The 23396-nt window shown below is 42.7% G+C and overlaps 1 protein-coding gene across 1 annotated transcript; it reads right to left on the reverse strand.

The window, feature by feature from the left end:
- Nucleotides 1-2402: 2402 nt before the first annotated feature.
- Nucleotides 2403-11746, reverse strand: xpnpep2 (X-prolyl aminopeptidase (aminopeptidase P) 2, membrane-bound). The gene is made up of 20 exons (XM_078100648.1): nucleotides 11385-11746; nucleotides 10713-10774; nucleotides 10273-10383; nucleotides 10128-10191; nucleotides 9409-9513; nucleotides 8670-8756; nucleotides 8357-8500; nucleotides 7495-7596; nucleotides 6809-6890; nucleotides 6443-6644; nucleotides 5872-5961; nucleotides 5577-5686; nucleotides 5369-5446; nucleotides 4751-4822; nucleotides 4423-4649; nucleotides 4165-4269; nucleotides 3746-3805; nucleotides 3577-3653; nucleotides 3387-3476; nucleotides 2403-2858 (listed from the first exon to the last, which is right to left on the reverse strand). Exons 1-20 carry the CDS (start codon nucleotides 11434-11436, stop codon nucleotides 2658-2660), a joined length of 2121 nt encoding a protein of 706 aa, XP_077956774.1. The 5' UTR covers nucleotides 11437-11746; the 3' UTR covers nucleotides 2403-2657.
- Between the last annotated feature and the right edge of the window lie 11650 nt (nucleotides 11747-23396).

Raw genomic sequence — 23396 nt, forward strand, 5'->3', positions numbered from 1 at the left:
GTTTAATACAGGTAATATTTTAGGTTTTGCTCAATCGGCCTCTGGTTGCTCATGTAGTATATTATAAAGTATAAATATAATATTTAGCTCAGGATTATCAATAAGGGGCAGATGGTTTGGAAACATTAAGTCATCACTTGGTTTTAGAACATTTCTACACTGATTACCTTTCAAATTCAGCAAAATGTTGAAGTAAAAGTTCAGTGAGGAAAGATCTGCATCATGCAACACGGCAGATCATGAGTAGCTAAGCGGCTCTGTGTTGGATTATGTTTTCGGATTTTACAGCTCGCTGTCCAGCCATCCCTCTGAAATAGCACATATTTGTCATGACATCACAATTGGAGACTCGGCAGCGGCTTTGAAGCGGCGGCAGAGGAGTCAGGGGTCATAACAAAGCTGGTGATCAGACGGTCCGGACTGACCATCGCAGGCTGTTTCATACCAAATGTGGGGGACAAATGAGTTGTGAAAGGACCGAAAAATGCTGACAAAAGATAAAATTTCCCAAACAGATAATTAGGATAAAAAGAGCGTGAGTGAGTCACAGAGCGGTGCGTGCGTTTGGATGTACACTCAGGACAAGGCAAACATTAGTAGTACAAGCAGAGGGGGAAGTAAAATGTAAGTCAAGTTTAGCTTGTTATTTTGGTTGGGTAGCAGACCACATGATGAGAGTGTGCCCTATTTAAGCTTCCTGTCACCCGTCGGAAGGTTGACAACAAAACTGGTGTGTCGGCAGCTCTTAAAGGGACAAAAACAACACGTTGTACCTGATTGACGTGAAACCTCAGTTAAAGGTGGAATAGCAGGAATACCACACAGAAATATTCCATACAAGCAAATGACATCAGTTTAAGAAAGATGTATTCAGTGTAAAATTACTCTTAAAAATACATTTAAACGCTTCATTATATTATGACGAGTGTTGCATTAATGTATGAGCAGCAGTCTGGTGTTGTAGTTTGTTAACGTGGATCCTTCCATTTTATAAGTAAATAATTGTATATTTTACATCACACACTGTCAGCTTTAGTCAACAGATACTTTGAAGATCAATATTCTATAATTAAAACATATGTTGTAAGCTGTGATGCGTTGTTGATTGAGTTGTTGAGTGTTTGATGGAGCAATGTTTGGACCACAGATGTAAAAACCATAGAATGTCAAAGACTTAAAATTTAAAAAACATCACAAAAACACAGCAAGAGAGACTTTGAGAACAATGATCTCATTCTTGTTCCTCTTTCTCTGGGCCTCCGTACCACACACTCTTAACGCAGAACGGATGTGGAGGAATATGCTTTTTATGAAACCTTGTTTGACTTTCTGTATCAGATCTTTTTTTCATGCGCTTTTGCCGTTTGTTTGACGAGGGAATGCAAACACGGGTGCGATGTGAAGGCAGCACCTTCAGACCTTGGAGTCACTCTGACCTGATTGCCAGATAGCGGCCCATCTGCCAGCGCTCGACATGTGGAAAAAGCTGAGAGTTAAAAGTTAAATCTGCTCGGATAGCTGTTAAAGCGGCGAGTTTCAATATGATTCGATGTTTAATGTCGTCTTTGCAGATCCACGATCCATGAAAAGACGCACGTGGCCGTTAACGTTAGCCTTTGATGTGATAGCGGATTTAGCTTAGCACAAAGGCTTGACACATGTTCCGCTGCATTTTGCCACCAAATGCTGAGTAGTTTTCCTTCCTCAGTTCATGTAAATCATCTTCCTGCCAAATGTTGAAATAACACAAGATTCAAACTGTTTTTGTGTGATTTTTTCCGGAGACCTTCAGTTGTAATGTTTACTGACTAATATAACTTGCATCGAACATTGTTGAGAACATTCTTAGATGGCACTACGACCGCAGCAGCGTCTCAATGTTCATACAGCAGGAGAAAGGGGAACTGACTTCTGCTTCACAACAACAACAACAACAACAACAACAGACCATGTCTGGAGTTTGTGGGCGTGCACGTTGTTGTTGCTGACCTCTGCTGATCGTGCAACTGCATCTCCCTGACCATTGCGGACGCGTTGGGAGGTTATTGAGTCTCTGTTTGGGATCTTATAGCCACACGTTTTGTTGTCCATATCTTACAAACCACAGCGTCTTTAAAGTAGAACCATTGGCTATCATGCAGGTAATTATTGTCCATCTATATATACATTTATCTCCTGCCCAGTACCATCGAGAAATTGATCAACTGCACAATTTCTACAAATTTTCAAAGCTAATTTAGTCCTGCAGTTTTTCAAAAGAGAGATGATTTAAATACTTTCAGGACAAAGTGTATCGCAAAACATATCTTTCTATCCACAGGAAGTCCGAGCGAAACCTCAATCAGTTGTTGGAGTCGGTCAAAGTGGAGTTTTGCTGATTTTGTCAATTCAAGAAGTAATCGTTTTAAAGACTTTTACTTTAATAAAATAAAAAATTATATCAGCTGGTTACACAAATGTCACACAAAGATTCAATTAATACGATATGAATACCATTGTTTCATCCATTTACCCACCCAATTAAATGATCAAACAAATATACCCTTTAATGCAGAGCGTCTCTCGCTCGGTATCGTGTAGCCGCTCAATCCACAGCGCACAGGAGTGAGATTAGTGCGTAATTCTGCGTTGAATGTGCAGGAGAGTAGAAGATCAGCTCAGATGATGTTGCGGAGGAGAGTAACAGCCAGAGCGATGAGGGTCAGCGAGGAGGACCAGACGGATGCAGAAGATGCCGCCTCCACAAAGGGCTCTGTGTGTTTGAGCATCCAGTCCTTCTCCTCTTTTAGTCCCTGCGAGTCCAGTTCAGGAGCCACCAGCCGCCGTATTGTCTCATAGTATTTATTAAGCCACCGGAGCTGGAGTGAGAAAAGAGCACGGAAGCAAAGGAAGCAGGTGTCAAGTAAAGAAGCAATCAGTTACTAAGAATAAGTTACACTGTAACATTCTGGTAAAGAAATGGTGTTTTCCGCAGGGAAGTTCTGTCACTTACATCAGTGAAAACATAAAATAAAACTATAAAACTTGTTGCTATGTCAACAGTCCAAGAGATATGCTCACATTGCTGTCGTTGTTTATGGGCAAAAGTACTGGCAATAAAACAAATGCGCAGTCTTACGATGAAATACAAGCGAACACAGCAGTTGACTTCACACGTGGTTTTGTTTTCATAAAGAATGTTTGCGAAGGTGTTTTTAGAGGAAACCGTCACTCGCAAAGCAAGAAAACGAAAGCCCGGGTCGATGTAACATTTTCTACGGGAATGTGATCACATCTTAGTTTTAAAGCTTGTTACAGGGAATTTAACAAATTAGTTGAATGGGTTGTGTGTGATATTCCAGTAAAATCGCCAATTGTTCACTTTGCAGTCGCATGTGATAACGTACCTGCTCTGAGCTGAGGAGAGTGGTGTCAATCAGCTTTCTGTCATACGGGACCAGCGACACAGTGTCAAAGGTCACATAGTTATGTCCATACTGAGGGGAAGAAAATACCATTCATGAGGAAGTTATACTGAAATGACATCATTCGCTATAAGCAGGAGATTCCAGAAGCGACGCTCTGTTTTGTAGCTACCTTTGTATTTACAGGCACGATCACGGCAACATCTTCGATCCGGATCCCAAAGTCATTCTCCTTATAGTATCCGGGTTCTTACGTACAGAAAATCCTTATCCGTTATTCTGGGTTTGAATGTTTGTGTGTGTTGGAAGTAGATTTATTTTGACAAAGAGTGAAATCTCACCAATAGACGTGAACATGCCGGATCTGAAGGGAATGTTATTGCTCTGAAATCCAACCGGCCCTGGAAAGATGTACAACAAAATACAGATTACACCACAGGAGACTAAGTTAAAACTAATCTTCAATCATTCTTCCTTTCGCCTTATTTTCTATTTCCTTTTGAAGAGAAAAGTCTCTAGTTTTATTTGGACATTCAAGTTTGTCACTTTGATGGACATTTTTCACTATTTTCTGACATTTGATGCATTATGATAACCATGATTCTTTTACACATTTTCCATTTTAACTCTTTAGTAGGATGGATTTATCCGTTTAATTGATTTTTATCTATTGATGATGTCACCACATTGAACATGTTTATCATTATCCTTTTTTCACACTGGAACTTTGACAACGTGTGGAAATAATAAGAGAACATACACTCATGAACTCCAAAGTAGTTTCCAACGCCGTGCCCTGTGCCGTGGCCGTAGTTCAGGCCCACCTCCCACAATGCCCGGCGGCCCAGCATCTCCATGTTTACGCCTGTTGTTAAACACACGGAGGGCTCAGATCAAACGTCCTGATGCAGGTGTATTTCTGCAGCTGGTCCACTCAAAATGCGATGAAAAGTGAAGAAACAGGGCTCCCTTGTGGTGAAACTCATTTCAAACACGTATGAATGTCTTTCGTTCCCACCTCGTGTCCCTGAGGGAAAGACGGTTCGAGATATCTCAATGTTCCCCATGAGGACTCGGGTGAAGGCCTCCTGTGAAGCCAGACGGTGGGTTAATGACAGGGAAAAGAACACTACAGTAAAGATGTTTAAAGATAAAATGTCTGATAAAACCACAAGGAGCTTTGCCTTTTGCATTGCTGTGGGGGCCCCCCAGTGAACGGTCCGAGTGATGTCAGTGGTCCCGTCTCTGTTGGTATTGAGAGACACGATGACTCATTTCAGATGCGAGTGATGTGAAACTAGAGAGTCTGCCAGCAGAGTACGTTTTTTTGTTTTGTTTTTACTTACAGATACTGGCCCCCGGAGTCAACCAGGTACATCTCATCAACTGTCAACCTCCGTATGGTTTCTTCTGTAGGGCTGAAACCCCCCCACACAGAAAAACGTCGTTTTACATAAGGGACAGAGACCGTATGCCAAAGGTTTTGGGTTAGGGTTAGTTGCTTTATTGCTCAAGGACTTTAGACCTAAAGCTGACGAAAGGCTGACAGCCATCACTACCTGTTAATGGTTGTTATTTTATGTTCTGTGCATAATTAGTGGAAGCAGCACCATAATGAAACCGTAATGCTACAGAATCCAACCAGCAGGCTAAAAGCAGAATAACTCACTTACTAGTTACACTTTTGATGCTTTAAGTATCATTTGCTAATATTACTTTCACTTAAGTAACATTTCAAATTCAGGACTTTAATTGAGTATTTTTGGTAAACGGTACTCTACTTTCCCTTAAAAAAGGATCTTTTTACTCTACTTTAATCCAAGGCTACACTAATGCCCCTCTCAATACGTTTGGGCTTCTTTTAAGCAGTTCATGGCTTATTGTACACTTTAAAAAAAGTTTCATCAACGCCAGAACGAAGCCTGTTCCAAAACCACTTGTTGGACAACAATAAGAAAATGTACCTGTAATGTGCGAGTGCGGCATTTGGTCCACTTGCAGAGATGGTCTCAAAGCTCGGGCCTCTGCTGTCCTTCTGTTTGCTGTGATGAGGTTTGTATTAACCATGAAGTGGGATCATTTGGAACCATTTTGATGATAAAATATGTCTGACTGAGTTTAGCATGCGTGTCCAAGCCTCAGCTCTCCTCCGTCCCGTGCGCACGGACTCACCCGCGACACTTGTTGACGTATTGTGCAGCAGTCAGCTCCGTCTCTTTCCCCTCCGGCACGGCCTTCTCCAACCACATCAGCAGTTGGATGACCGCCACTGCGTCCCTCACCTGCACAGAAACCCAGCGGCACAATGACCGGGAGAGCTTTGGCTCTCCGGGTGTCTCTGGACAGGATGAGTGCAATGAATGCATCGGGGAGTGTGTGTCACTCAAGCGATCCGCGAAAATGAGACATAATTGTCCCACCGGTCGGTCGTGTGTAACCCGAGTGTGTCTCTGTGCAGAGGACATACATGAGCATCCCTCAGGATCCGCTGCTCAGTCTCATCTTTCACTGCTTTCGTGGTCAACACAGGCGAGTAGGAGCTGGTCATTAGTTTCTCCTGAACGATGCAAAAAAAAATAATCGTAATGAGTACATGTTTATTCTTTGATATTATTTAATTTAGCTTGGAGAGGTCTTATCCTGTCAGGAGGGTGGGCGTTAACTATTTCTTTCTTTGCTTTACTTTCAAACATTACACGGATTGATGCTGTTATGAGGAAATACGAAGTTATTACAAAAGTATCAGCATCAATCACAAAATGTATTTAGTTGTTACAACATAACTATAGATGAAACATCTTCGTTGCGATCGAAAGGGACGGAAACCATTTAAATTCAGAGCTGGACTCTTAAGCAGAAGATTATCTTATTATTATAAGATAATTTCACTTTAAAGATGTCGAGTGTGTGTTTAAAATATTCATTAGTGCAGCTTTAAAAGCCTCAGAAACATCCCGCCAGTGACTCGCTAAAGATGCAACAGTATCAACATAAACACCAAAAAGAAGTAAGCATGATGAAATAGAGTATCTGATTACCTCTGGTGTGATGATCTCATAAAGCGCGTAGTTGGTGTACTCTGTGCCGATCCACACTTTCACCCCCGGCTCGGCCACGTAGGCCTTCAGGTCGTCCCGGACAGCGTCGTAGCTCCTCAGCTGCACGCAGAGTGACCCCACGCAGGAGGCGTTCAGGTAGACCCTCAATTCCTCCGTCACTCTGTCCGTGTGAAGAAAGAGCCTGTGGCCGTGTGGATGTGCATTAGAAGGTTCATGAAAGAACATTTTGCAATGTCCTCAGGTACCCCAGCATTATGTAATGACACAGAACATGAGACATCTGACATGCATCTCAAAAGGAATCCCACGTGTTCCCACGTGTGGTCCCCGCGGAGACGGACTCACCAGATCGCATCCTTTGTGAGCAGCGTGTAGGAATAGAAGAAGGGATTATACGGGATGTCGTTGCCGCGGAGATTGAACAGCCCTGCAGATAAAAAGACAGTCAGCAGCGGCTCAGTCCACCCCGATTGGAGACATGCTGTTAAAAACCCAATGATTGTGTCCAATGGATGTGACCGTGCCGGCGTTCCTTTCATTGAAAACAGAGCTGCCAATCCTGAAATCGGAAAGTCAGGAAGGTCGGAAAGCCGGCAGTGGTTTTGTGTGGGTTGTAAGAAAGGTGCTTCTGGTGCTCACTGTTCTTTTGCAAAGTGTTGAAGTGGTCATGATCCACAATGCAAAATGTAAATCTAATCTTTAATAATAGGATTACTGACAATAGTAAAGGATTATAAATCAAGAAAGTAATGTTTATTTCTGACCTCCTACCTCGAGGACAAGGGAATAGCTAATTAAAAAAGTTTGTGTTGAAGTTACATTTCTTGCCAGTCTGATTTTTTTTATTCTAATCCCTTAACTCCTCAGGCTACAGTTCAATCCTTCAAGTTGTTTTAATGCTTCAAATAGATGCTTTTATGAACTGCAATACGTTCACATTTTTCTTTCAGTGACTTCAGCTGTGGTTCTCTGAACATGTTTCTTAAACAGCAACATGATTCCCAGTGCGCTGCGTGGACACAGTTACTTACAGGCTGTTTCATCCAGAGCCGACAGCAGAAGAGCTGTCGGCTCGTATGGATTGTCTCTCATCTGATTCCTTACGTGCTCCACTTTCATCTGCCAGGGCCGTTCTGCAAACACATACACAGTTTGCTTTAAATGCATTTACTTGATAATCTATATTTGATGCTCCTACGTGTTCGACATTGAGTTACATTATGCATGTCCGACATTATTCTCATCAAACGTGTGCTAAAGGTTTCTTTGACCAATAGTGGATATTGCAACAAGCGCAGGGCATAACAATGACATTTCATCCGCTCTAAATTCAAAACGATGAGCTTAAATATGCCCACTTATCCTTAGAGGGTAACTTCAGAGAGCCATATACATTTATTATACAATATCTGAAACATTGTTCTGATAAAAAAGGTATTGCCTTCTAATGTGTTGTTTCCTCCGATGTGCAGACACATGTCCTTCATGCTCCAGTAACTTTTCTCTGACATGTGTGTCATGCTCTTAGCAACTCCATGGCCAAATATAAGGCCAAGATTTCATAACCATGAGAAAGCATTTATAAAAGACATAAACACACACAGAGAACATGATGTTTACGATGCTCTCCATTTGTTCCACTTGATCGATTCTTCTACGCCATAAAGACTAAAAGGCCAATTAGCGTCCACACAATTTCCTTTTCCAGATCATTTTCCGTTCTCTTAAAGTTGGCGTTCGATCTTTCAGCCAGCCATAAAAACATGAACTGGCTGTTGATAGGTGTGTTTGTGGAGCCGCTTATTGCTTTCTGTCCAGTTTACAGGTATTTATCAGCACGGAGATAAAAGGCAGACGGGCAGACTGCCCGTGTGTGCACAGAGCAGAACCCACGTATGACTCTGTCGGGCAGGCGGGTGAGGTTGTAAAGAAGGACGGGCGGTCTTTGCTTCCACACTTGGTCGACCAGGTTAACGGGGACGGACTTGAGGGTACGATTGCTGGAGTCCAGATTGAGCCTGTAGTCCTCCTGCGTTTCTAGTGGAGGAAATTGCAGCTGATTACACACAATGAGCCCAATCAATCGCAGGTAAACAGCCTCTGCGGCGTCTGCTGGGTCCATTATTGCCGCTCCATTCACTCGGGGCGAGCACTTTATTTGGCGATGACCTGGACTGACAGGAGGGATGGAGAGTGGAGGACTTACTGAGGGAGAAGAGGAAGGGATCAAAGCCGACCTCGCCGCCGGGCGGGACCTCAGAGATCAGCCACTGTGCTACGCTGCTGATGGACACTGGGCGACATCACACGGGACAGAATCAACTTATCATCCTGTCCATTTCATTATGTGTCAGATAGCGTAAATGATATACTAATACAAAAACATTCAAACTAATCTGACTAAACTCAGTTTAAAGTTTAAAGGTGCAATAAGAACCTTGTTTTTCTGTCTGTTTAAAGGGCAGAAATTATGTAATTTACATGCATTTAAAGGCCACTGTCTGGTCCATATTCTGAAAGAGTGTTTCAAGATTTAAATTGAAATTCAAACTTATATTGTTCCATCATGGATTTAAGTCTTAGCAAAATATTATCACTTCTCAATTTCTTCTCCCGGATATTTGTGTGAAATAAGTACCATGTGCATTCTTAAATTATGGCTAAAAACAACACATAACCGTTTTACCGTGGAAAACCTACAAAAACAACTGTTTGTCCACAGCGTGGTGACGCTGTCAAATCACCATCATACATCAGTGTTAAAAGTATTTTTGCAAGAGAAATCTCACGCTGACTTTGTGTTTGTTGGTGAGCTATTGCATGTAAATCCTGTTGTAAACGGTGCAACATTCTTCTTGGTATTTTTATTCTGATGCTTTTAGTATCCATGTGTCCTGCGTTGTCACAACAAGTTAATCACAATACGACCATCCCTTTCCGCCCACCATCTTTTTCCAGCTCCCAGTGGCAATCCATCTGCCTCTCTGCTTGAACCCAGTAGCGGCTGTCCGTCCACAGAGCGGCCTTGGTCTGAGTAACTACGGCGGTGCCTGGGGAGAGACGGGACAGCAGCTGCGTTACGCGGAGGGCAGCATTAAAAGTAGATTAGCCACGACTGTAAATGTCAGAGTTGACTTGGAACAACGGGTGATCGGCCAGCCAATCCAGGAACATGTCAGCGTGTGGTTGGAGGGAAACAGGAAGGTTAAGGAGAAGGACTTAAGGGACGGTAGCCTGGTAATGAGTGATGGATATATATTTATATATAAGACTGCATTAGCATTCCGCTGTTGTATTTTCACATGGGATTGAAAAACACTCGGGTAACAACGGCTGAATCTACATTTTGCCCGGCCTGGCATAAAGGTTCGGCCTGGTGAAAACAGCAAACGGTCGTCCGTCTCATGATCTAAAAGTTAATCTCCAAAGGTGAACGACACGACGTAACAAGTGAGTGAGAAAAAACGCTGAAACTAAATGAACGTTGCGTTGGCTGCAGTGTGAGGATGTGGGATGGAAGTAAATGAGCTGCGTGGCCGCGGCATTCAGACGCGGGAAGTTGAGTCATGAGAGGCAGGGAAGAGGAGGAGGGGGAGGACGACAAGGACGACGAAGACGAAGATGAAGAGGAGGAGACAACCACAGAGGCAGAAAGGGATTATACCTGCAGAGCCTGTGAAACCGGTCATGAAGGCCATCCTGGCATCACGTGGAGCAATATACTCACTCTGAAGGAGAAACAGAGGTGAGCGTCTCTCTCACACACATTCAAACCCAGATAAAATCATTGCGATGCGCAGCAGACGTACCAGGTGAGCGTCAGTGGCCGGGATAATGTAGGCAGCGACATTCCGGAGAAGCATTTCCTTCCGTAAGTCCTGCAGCCGGAGGGTGGTATTCAATGCTGTGGTGGGCAGGTACTGCGACACACACACACACACACACACACACACACACACACACACACACACACACACACACACACACACACATAAAAAAAGGTAGAGAAAGACAAAGAATGTAAAAAATATTTAAATTAAATTCAAACGTGTAGAACTGCTGATTCCTCTCTTGTTATATTTCTCATAATCATTAACTGTAGTGCATGTGCAGTAATCATTAACTGTAACTGCATAAAACCCAACAACATGTTTCACAATCGGAAAATGCTGAGGGAAGCTTTAAGGTCAATTTTATGGCATTTTGGATGTAATTTTTCATTTTAATCGCAGTGCTTCCAGTTACTCACGGGGGGTGACAGGGAGCAGTTCCTCTCAGATTGCTTATATGCAACGGCACCAGTGGAATTTGCTGAAATTAAAGGTGCACAGTGAAAAAAGACGTTGGAAAGTGACACAAAGTGGCGGCTGAGCACTTTTTCAGATAACGCTGATAGCGCTGCTCTTTTATTTCGATTTTCATTTCTGTGATTTATCGTGTCGAACACAGCAATAGTCAGACTGGCATCAACACAACTCAGGATTTATAGGAAAACACAAAAGCCTTTTCAGTCAATGTAAAGGGAATTTGATAAGCCCAAATAAGAAAATAGTGATATCAATTACAATAATCACAATCAAAATGCCGTCTCTTAATTCAAATCGGACTTAATGAAATGTATCAAGACTGCATTTCATTTATGTCCATGCTAAAGATAGTTGGTCTAATTACAAAAAAAGGAAGAGTATAAGACTGAGCAGACATTTTATTTGAATCCAGATGACAGGCACAAAAAGAGATGACAAATTCATCTGCCTTTTTTGCGAGCTATTTTTAATACATGCAACCAATTCTGAATGCTTAAAGATCCGTTTTTACAACTCGCCTCACACTCACCGCGTCCGACAAAATAGAAACAGCTGCAGAGGCTTCGCACAGAGATCAGAGACTTGACACTGAGGACAAACAGTAACTTTCTTACCTGTTAGTGCGGCCAGAGACAGAGCCACCAACAACCAGGCCCAGGAAGGCATCTCGGCACCGCGGGTCGGTCACCAGAGTGGCTACAAAGCAGGTGCTCCGATGTGTGTGTTAGAAAGTGTGTGTGCGGATGTCTGGTGAGGAATTGTGTGTGGGTGCACGACTGTCCTCTCTCTCTCTCTCTCTCTCTCCCTTTCTTCCTATCTCTCCTCCTCCTCTGCCACTATCTCCTCTCCCTGCGGCCCACTGATAAGAATCATGTGCAGTGGCTTCGGGGGGGGGGGGGGGGTTTGGTGCTCTGAAACATTTCAACCACTTGCTTTTTGTTCCCCCTGCATCTCGATATGTTGCTCAATGTTGACTGAGCATCTGTGGTTTAGGGATTTGCACAATAAAGCTTGCACGTCTGTTTTTAATCAATATCAATAAAACGCAATATAAGAGATGAGTCAATAAGATGACTGGGGAGTCACGAGGATGGTTTTTTTTTTAAACGCTTTTTAATATTAATTGTATGCCTGTGTGAGTCACGTCCCTGTAATCCTGCAGAGCTTTCCATAGAAAAAATATTTTTAAATCCTTCTATTCAAACGCCGTCTTTGTTCTCATTTGCCTAAAAGAATGTGAAGGGGTGGAGGAAAAGGAGGAGGATGTCGTCTTTTATCTTACTGCATTAAGTTTGACGTAGTTTTATTCCTGCGCTCGTGTTGGATTTTCTGCCTTCAGTGAAGCGTAGTGACTATGTTTCTTTGCTACCTTGATCATTACATAGAGAGGCAGGACTCTGGGCTCAGCTTTCATCACCTGGCCAATTAGTGCAAAGAATTAATAAAACCTCTGTGTAGCCTCGGAGCCGCCTGGTTTATTAATCCGGAAAAGCAGATTTATTCATTTACAGCTTGTGATTTAATTACGTTGCAAGGACCTGATCTTTCCTGTTGGCTAACACCTCTTCGCTGCACTGGGATCCAGCGGCTTTGATCATGACTTCAAAACCAGCAGACTTAATGTGCACTAGAGCTGAAATAAGACATGAGTAATACACAATTATCACAGAGCTGTGCCTCTTCTATCACCTCTTTATTCATTAGGGGTTGATTGAAATGTATCTTAGCAATTTGTCGAGGTGTCTGTGGGCCTTACAACAAATTAATATGAAGCAAAAAGTAAATTCCCTTTAAATTAGAAGAGCCACTTTTCACCCTGTGGGATTGCTCGGCAAACTCTTTTAATTAAAAACAAGCGACACAGTGTTTTCCCTGTGTTTAATGAACAACTAGATGATCCTAATGTCATGCTGGTTATTAATTGCTTGTGCACATCAAAGAAAAGTCATCAACATCTGTTAAGATGTGATCATGTTGCATATGTCATTAACCCAATCGGTAAATGAATTGATGCACGCTGCAAACCATCTGAGGAGTTCTTATCGTTGAAAGCCACGTATTTTTTTATGTCTAGCTTTTAAAACCTAATCGAAAATTAAAAAACATTCCTTTGACTGCCTTTCTCTTTCGCAGCGGCATGCTGGATGTGCTGAATGGATGCAGGTCACTCACAAAACGTCTTTAAATGTATGGAGTTGACAAGCATGAGCCAATAGACAGGAACTAACTTAAAAAAGGAGACTGTTCCTATTTGGAGATAAAGGCATTGGCTGCATGTTTAACTACGAGCAGCTGTAATGTAGGATGTATTTATAAAACATGGTGAGCTATAAACAAAGTTGAGTTCAATGATGTTCTCTGCTAGTATCAAAGAATTTATGGTGTTCATTTGCACAGGGCGTCTGTCAATAACTCCACCATCTGCTGCCCCCTCAGTCATAAAGCTTGTTTAGTTTACATAATTCCTTGATAACAGTGAACAAGAAGAGTAGATGGACACTAAAAGCAATAAACAGTAATGATACAGTAAAACCGATGTTTATTCCAAGGTTTTAAACGGTTGAGCAGTCGTGAGACGGAGTCACACGTTGTATCCGTAATGTATGTATTTATGTTGATTTTGATCTATCCACTTTTTGTTTTTGATATAAGATATTTAATGGAGGGAGGTTTGTGAGCGTCTGTGGCTGCACACACACACACACACACACACACACACACACACACACACACACACACACACACACACACACACACACACACACACACACAGCAGTGTGTATCAGCGGCGCCCACATTAATAATTCAGCCAATTTAAGCCTTCAATTCAATATGCTACTGCTGCAATCTTCACTTTGCAACTGTGCTGTAACACTTACCTCTGCTGATCATTAACATTCCTTCATCTCCCCCTTTGCAATCAATGATCGATTCCATTGGTTGAATTCATAAAATTAGTTGTTTAGGTATTTGGGTCCATTCCTGTTCCTGATATTTGTTATATCAAATATGTCATTAACTGATAACTGCAGTTAGATTCTAGACCAAAAATCACACTAATGATCTAACCCAGTTCCAGAAGTATTCATTTTATATTAAATATTACTATAATAAAAGTGTGTTTTGGTGCATACATTGAAGGTAATTCATAGTTGTTTTAAACTGTAAACAAAGTGATTTTGGAATCAGCATTTAGTTACACAAAGTGACCAGCTGGTGGCGTAAGTGCTTCATAATTATTCGCTAAATATGTTTATTGTCGGGAAATGTGAAGCTAATATGACAGCAGATTGTATTCAGCAGAACTTAAAATTTCTCAAAAATAACCAAAATATGAAAATATTGTAAGACACTTATAGAGGTTAGAAAGCAGTATCACTGATAAACTAAACACAATAGACTTATATTATTTTGGGTCTTCTCTGTTGCTCACATCATACTTCTCTCCCTCTGTGTGTGTGTGTGTGTGTGTGTGTGTGTGTGTGTGTGTGCTTCTTTCTTTGCATTAACGGGCCTCCTGCCCAAAGTAGTATCACCACAGTGTAGAAATGCCATGTTAAGGAAGTCAAATTCAGACATTCAAAAACTTTCTAAAACATTCTACCACTCGTAACTAACCAGGATTTTATCTTTATTTTAATTTTTCCAGCAAGGACCCCAAACTCAAAACCTGACTGGAATGAGCACGCACAACCTTGTCCCATGACCACAAGGGGTCACTAGTATCCAATACATTACACCCCAAACCTCTCTACAGTCTGAGTGAAAACCCTGTTCTTCAGAAACCTTTTTCCAGTAAAGGTGCTCTCATCCATCAGCAACATGAACAGGACACGCGTGTGTCTGTGTGCATATGTAACTGTGCGTGTGCATGTGTGTGTGTGTGTGTGTGTGTGTGTGTGTGTGTGTGTGTGTGTGTGTGTCAGGGAGATTCAGTGTCGCCATCGGCCAAGCTGCAGCCTGGAGATGAGACTCAAAGTTATGGACCAATATTAATAAATGGTATCCCTGGCAACAGTGTTGAGTGTGTGAGTCAGAGGAGCTCAGGCAGAGGGGAAGGCAGGGCATCGCGGCCGAACATGGATGCTCTCTGAAACGCACCTCCGGTGTCACATCTGTGCAGAACAAGAGTTTAGAGGACGGTCTGAATTATGATCGCATCAACAGGAAACAATTGCATCTCCTCTGGCAGGGGAATTGTTTTGGGGGATTCAGAGATTTCTGTGTTTCGTGCAGTTTGAGTCAACACATATGAAACGCACAGCGCAGCGAACCCCGAAGCAATTGCATTTAATGACTCGTGAGGCAGTGTTTGAATGTTGACATGAAGGATCGGAGAGCAGTAAACAGTCAGGAAAATACATTATGGGTTTGCCCCCCCTCTCTGTGCTCTGGGGCTGTTAGTATGTACTGTGGTTGTGCTGCACATTCTCCTGCATCTCTGAGGAGTGGATGATATTTGATATTTCTAAAGTGACCATAATGGTTGTTAACCGGGTACGAAATCGGTTAAACTGCTGCAAACAATGGACACCAACCTCCAGAGCCCTAGTCGTCCTTCTGATGTGGTCTACAGAGGGACAATAGGTTATATACAGTGAAAAGCTAATGAGGAAACTTTGAGAGCTTAGGAAAGAGAAAGGCTGTAAATATACAGGAGTTAATTGGTAGCAGTCCCATCCTGTTACGCAGTCGAATCAAGGGTTTGTGACCTCAGTCGCGTATACTCGGTGCAGCGTTGTGTCCATCTCTGTATGAAGTAAATAACAACCAGTGTTGGGGTCACTCATTACTGATGGCATTATAAATATCATATATAAATATAAAAATATATATATTTTTAATATATAAAAAGAACATAAATCTTATATTTTGATGTTCAACACATTCTATTCTCATTCTAAAGTTTGAGTGTTGTTTAGTATCTTTTATTTATTGATCACAGAACTTTGCTACATTTGGAAGACTTTAACATCTTTTCATCTCTGCCATAAGGGATCCCGACATCTTGAAGAAATTAGGAGATCTCAACACCAGCCATATAAAATAGGTCCTCCCTTTTTTTTGTCTTTACGACACAATACATAATTTGGGGCGCTCCGGTCGGGAGGAATATCTTCTCCTCTCATTGCCGTGACAAAACACTGTTAAATAGAGCCCAAGTGAAACCAGATTGTTCAGCAAAATATAGAAAGCAGAAGACAACAGGCGGTAAAATCAAACGGCAGACAAATGTTTGTAGTCAGAGATGCGCGTACAGAATAAGAGTAACACCTTCCTTCAGGAGCAACAACCAGAGTGTTGAGCTTTTATGAAAATTGCACAGGTATAAACCACGTTTAGCGTAAGTTTCTGATGTCGAGCAACTTACACAGCAGACGCACAAAACAAAGAGTTTACAGCCTCCATGCGCTGTGCATGGAAACGTTAAAGCTACATGCTAATGTCAGCATGCTAGCACGCTCACAATGACAGTTCAGTAGGTACAGTATGATGTTTATAATACTTTAGCATGATAACATTTTCTATTTAGAAGTAAAATAAGGTAGATGACAATGTTGGTGACTTTTAGCATTCAGAAGCTTTTTTTATATGAACATTAAATTCAATCCATTAAAATCTTGGTTCTTGGTTAAAACTTTCTGCTGGTGGCCCGACATGAAAATTCAGGGATCAAAACCAACCTTTTTAATGATTCATCTTGAATGTTTGCAGAAAAAATATCGCAGCAGTCCATGGAACTGGAACGAGCAGAGCTGGAGCTACTAGAACGGCTCGCGGAACCTAGAAAATTCATCCTAAAAGTTGCACCGCAGAGACAGAGGACATTGAACAATCAGGCTGCTGAGATGATATGGGACGGGACGATTGTGAGCATTAAAGCAAGAATGCAGATAGAATAACAACAGCTTTTGGCCGGTAGCTGACGATGGAGCCCTGAATGTGATTATCTGTCGATTGAGCCACGAATGAGTGAGACGGCTGTCTTTGATGCAGTGGCAGGTCACATGCCTGCTGTCCCTGCAAACGTGTATGCATGTGTGAGGTAATGGGGGAGTGAGATAGTGAGAAACGCTGGGATTACCAGAAGGTCGGCAGTTGTCAAACGAGACGGATGCAAGGCTTCTCCTTTGGCGCTCAAATCAAACACGCTCGGAGGCGGAGGGGTTGGAGTCCTGAGGAGCCAATGCATCACTCATGATGCACACTTGTGTGACAGATGTGTGTGTGTACAAGTGAGCAACCCCCCCCCCCCCCCCACACACACATGCACACACACACAAACTTAAGTCATGCATTCAGCTCTAAAACGGCATGTATCCTACTGGGCTGCGCTCCAATCAGCAGGATTAATGAAGAGGTATCACATTTTACAGTAAAGCAACATGTGGGGGCTCCGGGGGGGCGAATGCCTGGACTCTGCAATCGCTCAAGTCTGTCTTCAATAATGTAATCGACTTTCAGGTTACGAGATAGCATGGTTAAGGCAATTTGCAGAGCTTTGTGGTACGGTTGAGTTATGTTCCTTAACAAGACCATCACATGCAATCTGCTACTTCCCGCCGAGCGCAGAGCCTCATGAGCACCTACTGTGTAAATACTGTACTGTTGAGCAGAAGCACGGTGATGTAATATGTCAGAGGGTGAAAGGTGCTACGAACTTCAGAGAGGCTTTTGAAACGAATAAACTCAAGAGCTTAATTTGGTGAAATTGAGATATCCTTGAATAACTAAAACAAGCCTTTAGTAAACCCAACATTGCTGCCCACTATAACGGCTTCAATGATTACGGGTCAAAGGAGAACTCACCACAAGCCACACATGTTTAAATGAGGTTGCAAACAAAACATTTTAGGTTTGTTGGACAAAACCACGACCGCGTTTGAATCCCGGGTTTTGGGAAATGAGACTTTTAAGGGGAACTGAGCTTAGTGTCCAATTACAAGTACCATTCGAGGAGTAAGGGCCAACGTTTGAGCCGCCCACCCACTAAAGTTTCACTGAAATATTTGTTTTTCTTGATTGAACTTCTAACGCGCTAATGGCTTCACTGAGTTGTTCTGTCAAGGGCACATGCTGCTGTCGTTCTGGGGGGGGGCAAAAAAAAAGAAAAGCTGGCCGATCCAAGTGCAGCTGGTGAGGTGGTGGCATGTTGGGCGGCGTGCGGGCCGATAACAGTGTGTGCTTGGTGTGAGGTGACAGAGACTCCGTGTCTCTGGACCCTCAACCCGGGGGGGACTTGATTCTCCTCCATTTGTCCCTCGCGGTGTCACATTCCAAACGGCTGAGGGAATAACCCGACTTGTTGCAGGCGAGGGGAGGGACACATGAGCGGAGAGTACAGTAGAGCCGGGAGCCGGGGTTGGGTGTGTAATGAAAATGTCAAGATTCAGCCGACTAATCCCTCATTATCTTCTGTTTGTCTTCGGGATGAAGGCAGCGAAGCTTTGGCATGTGTAAGCACACTCAGACTCAAAGGTATGTGTATTGCTGTGCATTCTTGGGTCTGCGGCGAGATAACGCGTTAAAACGGAGGTCCCATAATGAAGGCCCAATCAGCAGCCTAGGCACTAATAATGGGAGGGAACCCAATCTGATAAATATCACAACCTGAGGTCAAGAAAGGGATCAGGAATATAAATATTTGAAGGATCCGAAGTACTTTCAAATCTGAAAGGTAGAGTGTTGTATGACACTGGTCAATTTCGAGACTTCTCAGACACTAAAACACCATCCTGTTCATACTCTGATAAAGGATTTTACAAGTTATTATGGCTGCGATTGTTGGATATTTATCCGCAGGCTAACGGTCAAAGAATTTTACCAGCAATTGGGAATATCATTACTTTATTGTACTGTAATAGTACTGACCGATTTACTTTTTGTAGTATTAAACAAATGTCAACCTGATGATGAAAAGTTAAGGGATCACCAAACTTATGATTAATCATCGTGTGGATTCATGAATGTGTGAAATTTCACGACAATCCATTGAATAGTTTGTAAAAACTATTTGCAAAAAAACACAACGTCAACCTCAGGTGAAACTAGTCAGGAAACCTCCACGTAATTATTATCTGTACAATAGTTGTTGAGCAGGAATCAAAGTGGTCGACCAAGCAAGAGTCCAACAAAACCAGAAACCAACTTAACGAATGCAGCTAAAACCCAAATGTGGCCGTCGTCTCTGTGACGTCACCTGTAGTCTTCTGTAAATCAGAACGTGGCCGACGATGTGGATCCACTTCCGGAATGAATTGCATCGATACTTCTGATGCTTGATTCTACACACTATTAAATAATTTCTCACAGCAGATTGAAAAAACGTTCCTCTGTGTGAATCACTGATAGCGTCGTCACTCCTGAGAGAGGAAATGAATTTATACTTAAAGGACGTCCTTGGAAATGCCATTGTTTTATTTGGCCAAGAAGGAGGAGGAAAATACCTACGTTACAGCTGAAAACAGTTGATGTGCAGCAGGCACCTCTGTGGCTCCAGAAATAGCTGAAGCCCAAACCAGCATGCTGTTAAAACAATGCAGCGCACACTGGACTCCATCACGCTTCCCCTCGCTGGTATTCGGGGCCTTTCAGAGGACGTCCGGTGGCCAGAAAACGGCGGTGAAGTCAGGCGGGAGCGGCACTGCCACACAGGAAGCCGTCGACTCCGGGGACCAAAAGAAAATACCCAAACAAGAAGGGAAGCAATTCAGTCAACAGGAAAAATTCACAGAGGAAGGCACCTGGTTGAAGTGCGCAGTGTCCTCAGGGGACACGGGACACACTCCGGCTCACGCTGTGTTGTTTCCTATTGACACGCAGTGTTTACATGCTTTCGGATGTCCTGTGTGTATCTGTGTGCGTGTGTGTGTGCGTGTGCGTGCCGGACATTTATCATTGTGTCAGCTTGTTTGTTCAAAGATATCTATAATTGGTATCATTAATTGCACTTTGGAATTTGCTCCATTTTAATCACTCAGGATGTTACTTTGTGTGGCGGAAAGCCATTGTGCTTGCTAATCTCTGTGGATGACCAAGTGATCAGACAAACACACGTGAGCTCTCTGAGACCTCACAGATATTATGGCTGAATTCCTGCTGCTTGATTAGGAGTGGATATTCTGCTTTTCCACAAATCCCTAATCGTGGATAAGTTTTAAGTAAATTAGGGACAGCAGGTCGGAAGCAAATGAGGAAAAATCTAATGAGGGAATCGTTGGAAGCGTTTGCTGGCTGGAGGGTTAATGAGCCTTCTGCATGAAGTTACTATGCAATCAATGTCGTCATAGAAACAATGGGAAATGTTAAAGGGTAATTCGTAGTGAGTTAGCGCCCACATCTGCAGCTCCTGTCGCAGTCTTATACTTTGTTATTTTGATATTATCTATAGCTCTTTCTGATTCTAATCAACATCATTTTGACGCTAGCAGCGAGAAATAAACTACAAACCCAGTAGACGCACAGAGGCAGTACCCGTAAACGGCTATAGAGTCAGAGATTTCCTACAGTAGTTGATACCTGCTAAGTGGCTCTGTGAGTCTGTGTCAAACCTCAAGGGACCCAGTGAACCGGTTTTATTAAAAAACAGAAAGTAACCTTGATTGTGGCACTGGAGGCAAAGTCATAGGAATACGTTGTCTGGTGACAAGGAATGTCTGTACAAAATGTAAAGCCGATCCATCGTATACGTTTTGAGATTATTGCACAGACATAAGGGAGATATTTAGGGGAGATATTTAAGGGGAGCAAAAGTATTGTGTTTTTCTGCACTGCACTGATATTACAATTCCAGGAGCCACGCTGCTCGCATGGTCGTTAAAACCAAACCTGCAATAACAGGTTCTTTTATCTAATACATTAGAGTTAAATACAAAGGACTTAACTACACCAAAAGGTCTCACATATGGCTGCCGAAACAATGAGAATACGTCAAGAGCTTCAGTCCCACTAACGACTTAAAGTATTTCTCTGCTCGTGCCCGAACATTCAGGAGCTCATAATAGGCTTGTGAAGGGATTAGCGTGGTGCCTAACTTGACCTCCTGACCCGACGGAATAAGGCCTCTGCACTGCGGACAGACAGCAGCTGAAGAGAAAAAAAGGCAGCCACCTCTCAGTTGCAGGGGCTTTTTGCCTTGTCCCCACAAATTCCTCGTCCCCTCTGACACTTGTAAACTGCCGCACCACAGCAGGCTCTGACCCCCGTTACAAAGGGAGGACTGCACGTCAAACTTGGCCAGTCGAGTTTGCCCATTATACGCGATGGTTCGGGGGTTAAGCTGAAACATAGCCGAGGCCGCTGTCACAGGGAGCTTTAAGCCTAAAGGCGCTGCTATTTTCATGCAAATACAGAATATTTAGAAAGCAGGGGAAGAGTGGGAAAAACAACAACAATGAATCCTTTTTTTATGCTTGTTAGAAAGTTGTTGGAAAGAATGTCAAATATCACTATTATCTTTATAGAAAGGTAACAAGAAACATATAATGAGGAAACAAACTTTGAAGCCAGGACACCAGTGAGGAGTCATATAAGCTTCAAAAACAAAGAAAACACGTCTGTTTTTCTATTTCTGAATAAAATGGAGACAAAGAAAAGAACAAACATATGAATGTGTTGAATGTTTGAAGTGTATCTGAATGCTACAAATCATTGCACCATCCAAATATTCTATACTGAGTGAAATATACGGCACACCATTAAAAACCGCAGTGAAAAAGAACCCTTTAGAACTCGTCACTTCAGTCTGAGAGAACAATGCGAGTCATGTGAAATTCAGCCTGAGGGTCCGATATTAAAAAGCCCTTTTGGAAAGAGAACAAAACCAACGACAAAGACACGGTCTTAAACCCTGTCATGTGCAGGACTTTTATGGATGTCAGCAGGGACCAATGGAAAAATTGAGCTGCCGCGGTCTGCACGCACTCACTGACCTAAGTCGACATCTCATCCGGTCTGTCTGTTAGCTCAAACACCTTCTTCTCCCATCTCTGATGACAAATGCTATTTATAGCACATTTTAGCTGTGCTATTACTGAACTGCACCTTTCACTGCACCCTTATCTACAATTTAAAGTGATTAAAACAGCCCCCATCTGCAGGCTTTATCACAGCGAACAAATGTTATTTTAGCCTTTTAGAATTGCCAACCCCCTGACAGTCTGACAAACCGAGCATATCAATGAATACACCATTCAAAAAGAAAGAACAGGGGAAGCATTGTGGTCATGAAACATGTCATTCATGCTGCAGCATTTCAGAGTTTAAGGTGAAAGAAAATAGGGGTCCATTGATCCATTGTTTTACAGGCTGTAACAAAGTCAACGTGCTTTGGATTAAACTGACTTTGAACGGAAATTGAGCAGATCGCCCCAGAGGTACACACAGCACATGTGTGTATTAACACATGATGCCATGTGCTGTTTTGTTTTCAAGTACGAAAAAGTGTGGCTACATTTAATTAAGCATAATATGAATTTTAGTTTCTTAAATAGTCTAAAATATGAAGAAAAAGCTCAGATTTCTGTCAGATCTGGTAACAGACTCGTTGCCTTTGCTGTACGCTGAACAATGACGCTTACTGTCATCCCCCTGTCATCACCAGAGAAGCCTTATGTTAGCCTGTTTATATTTGCTAGGAAGTGAATGTAAGCAGTGCTTTACACTAATAACAAGGAACAGCTGAGAAAGGTGCAAATGTAATTATTTTTACAGGATTTTTGTCTTTTAACAAGGTAGTGCGAAAAGTAGAATTTCTAACCTGATTATGGCACTTACGGATTCCTCCTGAGGGGGACGTGAATGTCTGAACTCATGGAAAGAGCAGTTAGAAATGTCAAAACATTTCACTTCATATAAACCTTCAATTAAGGTTACAGCCTTTTCCGTTTTGAGTACCGAGCATTGAGCCTAACCAGCGTGTCCGTCTAACATGAAACAGAAAGAAAACAACGACTGTAACTTCACCAATGGGTCAGACCAGGTGACCAGTGAAGAGCGCCTCTCTGCCGATCCGTAACCTGCTGTCTGTTGATTCATTGTCTCAACCTGTAGTCTCTTAACGGAGGAGCAAAAATAAGCAGGACGTCTTGGCCAAACATAAACACGGGCGCTCATAAATCCACCGGAGGCCCCTCTGAGATCCTCCGAGGCATCGCGGCAGCACGAGCAGCGTGGTTCCCAACTGGGTCTGGGGGGGTCAGAGAGGAAAGGGAAAGGCATAACACACCGCAGCAGCGGGGAGTCTGAACTCCCGCTGATCTTCTGCAGCCCATCATGAAGAATTTCCTGATTGTGTGGCTAACCTTTCAGCAATCGTGGCGACGGCCTGCAGAGCGTAACGCGGTTCTTTCCCTGGAGTGGATGTTTGTGGTGTCACAGACAGTACGGTTCAAAGCCAAGGGGAGATAAATCCTCATAGAGAGCGATTCACAACTTATTTTGAATATCCCATCACCATGAAACGTGTTGTATATCAGATATTTCTGTCTGGTACTGTTTGCAGGTAGTAAGTCTTGAGCGTTGCAGGGCGGTTAAAGAGAGACTGTCTATATAACGTACACTGTGTGGGAGGGTTTGCAACTAATAAGTAGTGAGTCCTGTGCATGTAAGCATATTAAAACACGGCT

This window comes from Gasterosteus aculeatus, chromosome 4 (assembly GCF_964276395.1).
Source record: "Gasterosteus aculeatus chromosome 4, fGasAcu3.hap1.1, whole genome shotgun sequence".
NCBI classification, from domain to species: domain Eukaryota; kingdom Metazoa; phylum Chordata; class Actinopteri; order Perciformes; family Gasterosteidae; genus Gasterosteus; species Gasterosteus aculeatus.

Coding starts and splice junctions, on each gene's coding strand:
- xpnpep2 (XM_078100648.1), bottom strand. CDS start 11,436: ATGCCTTCCTGGGCCTGGTTGTTGGTGGCTCTGTCTCTGGCCGCACTA. Junction 6,645..6,808: donor CTCACAAAGGATGCGATCTG/GTGAGTCCGTCT, acceptor ACACGGCCACAG/GCTCTTTCTTCACACGGACA. Junction 2,859..3,386: donor CTCTCCTCAGCTCAGAGCAG/GTACGTTATCAC, acceptor TTCTCACTCCAG/CTCCGGTGGCTTAATAAATA.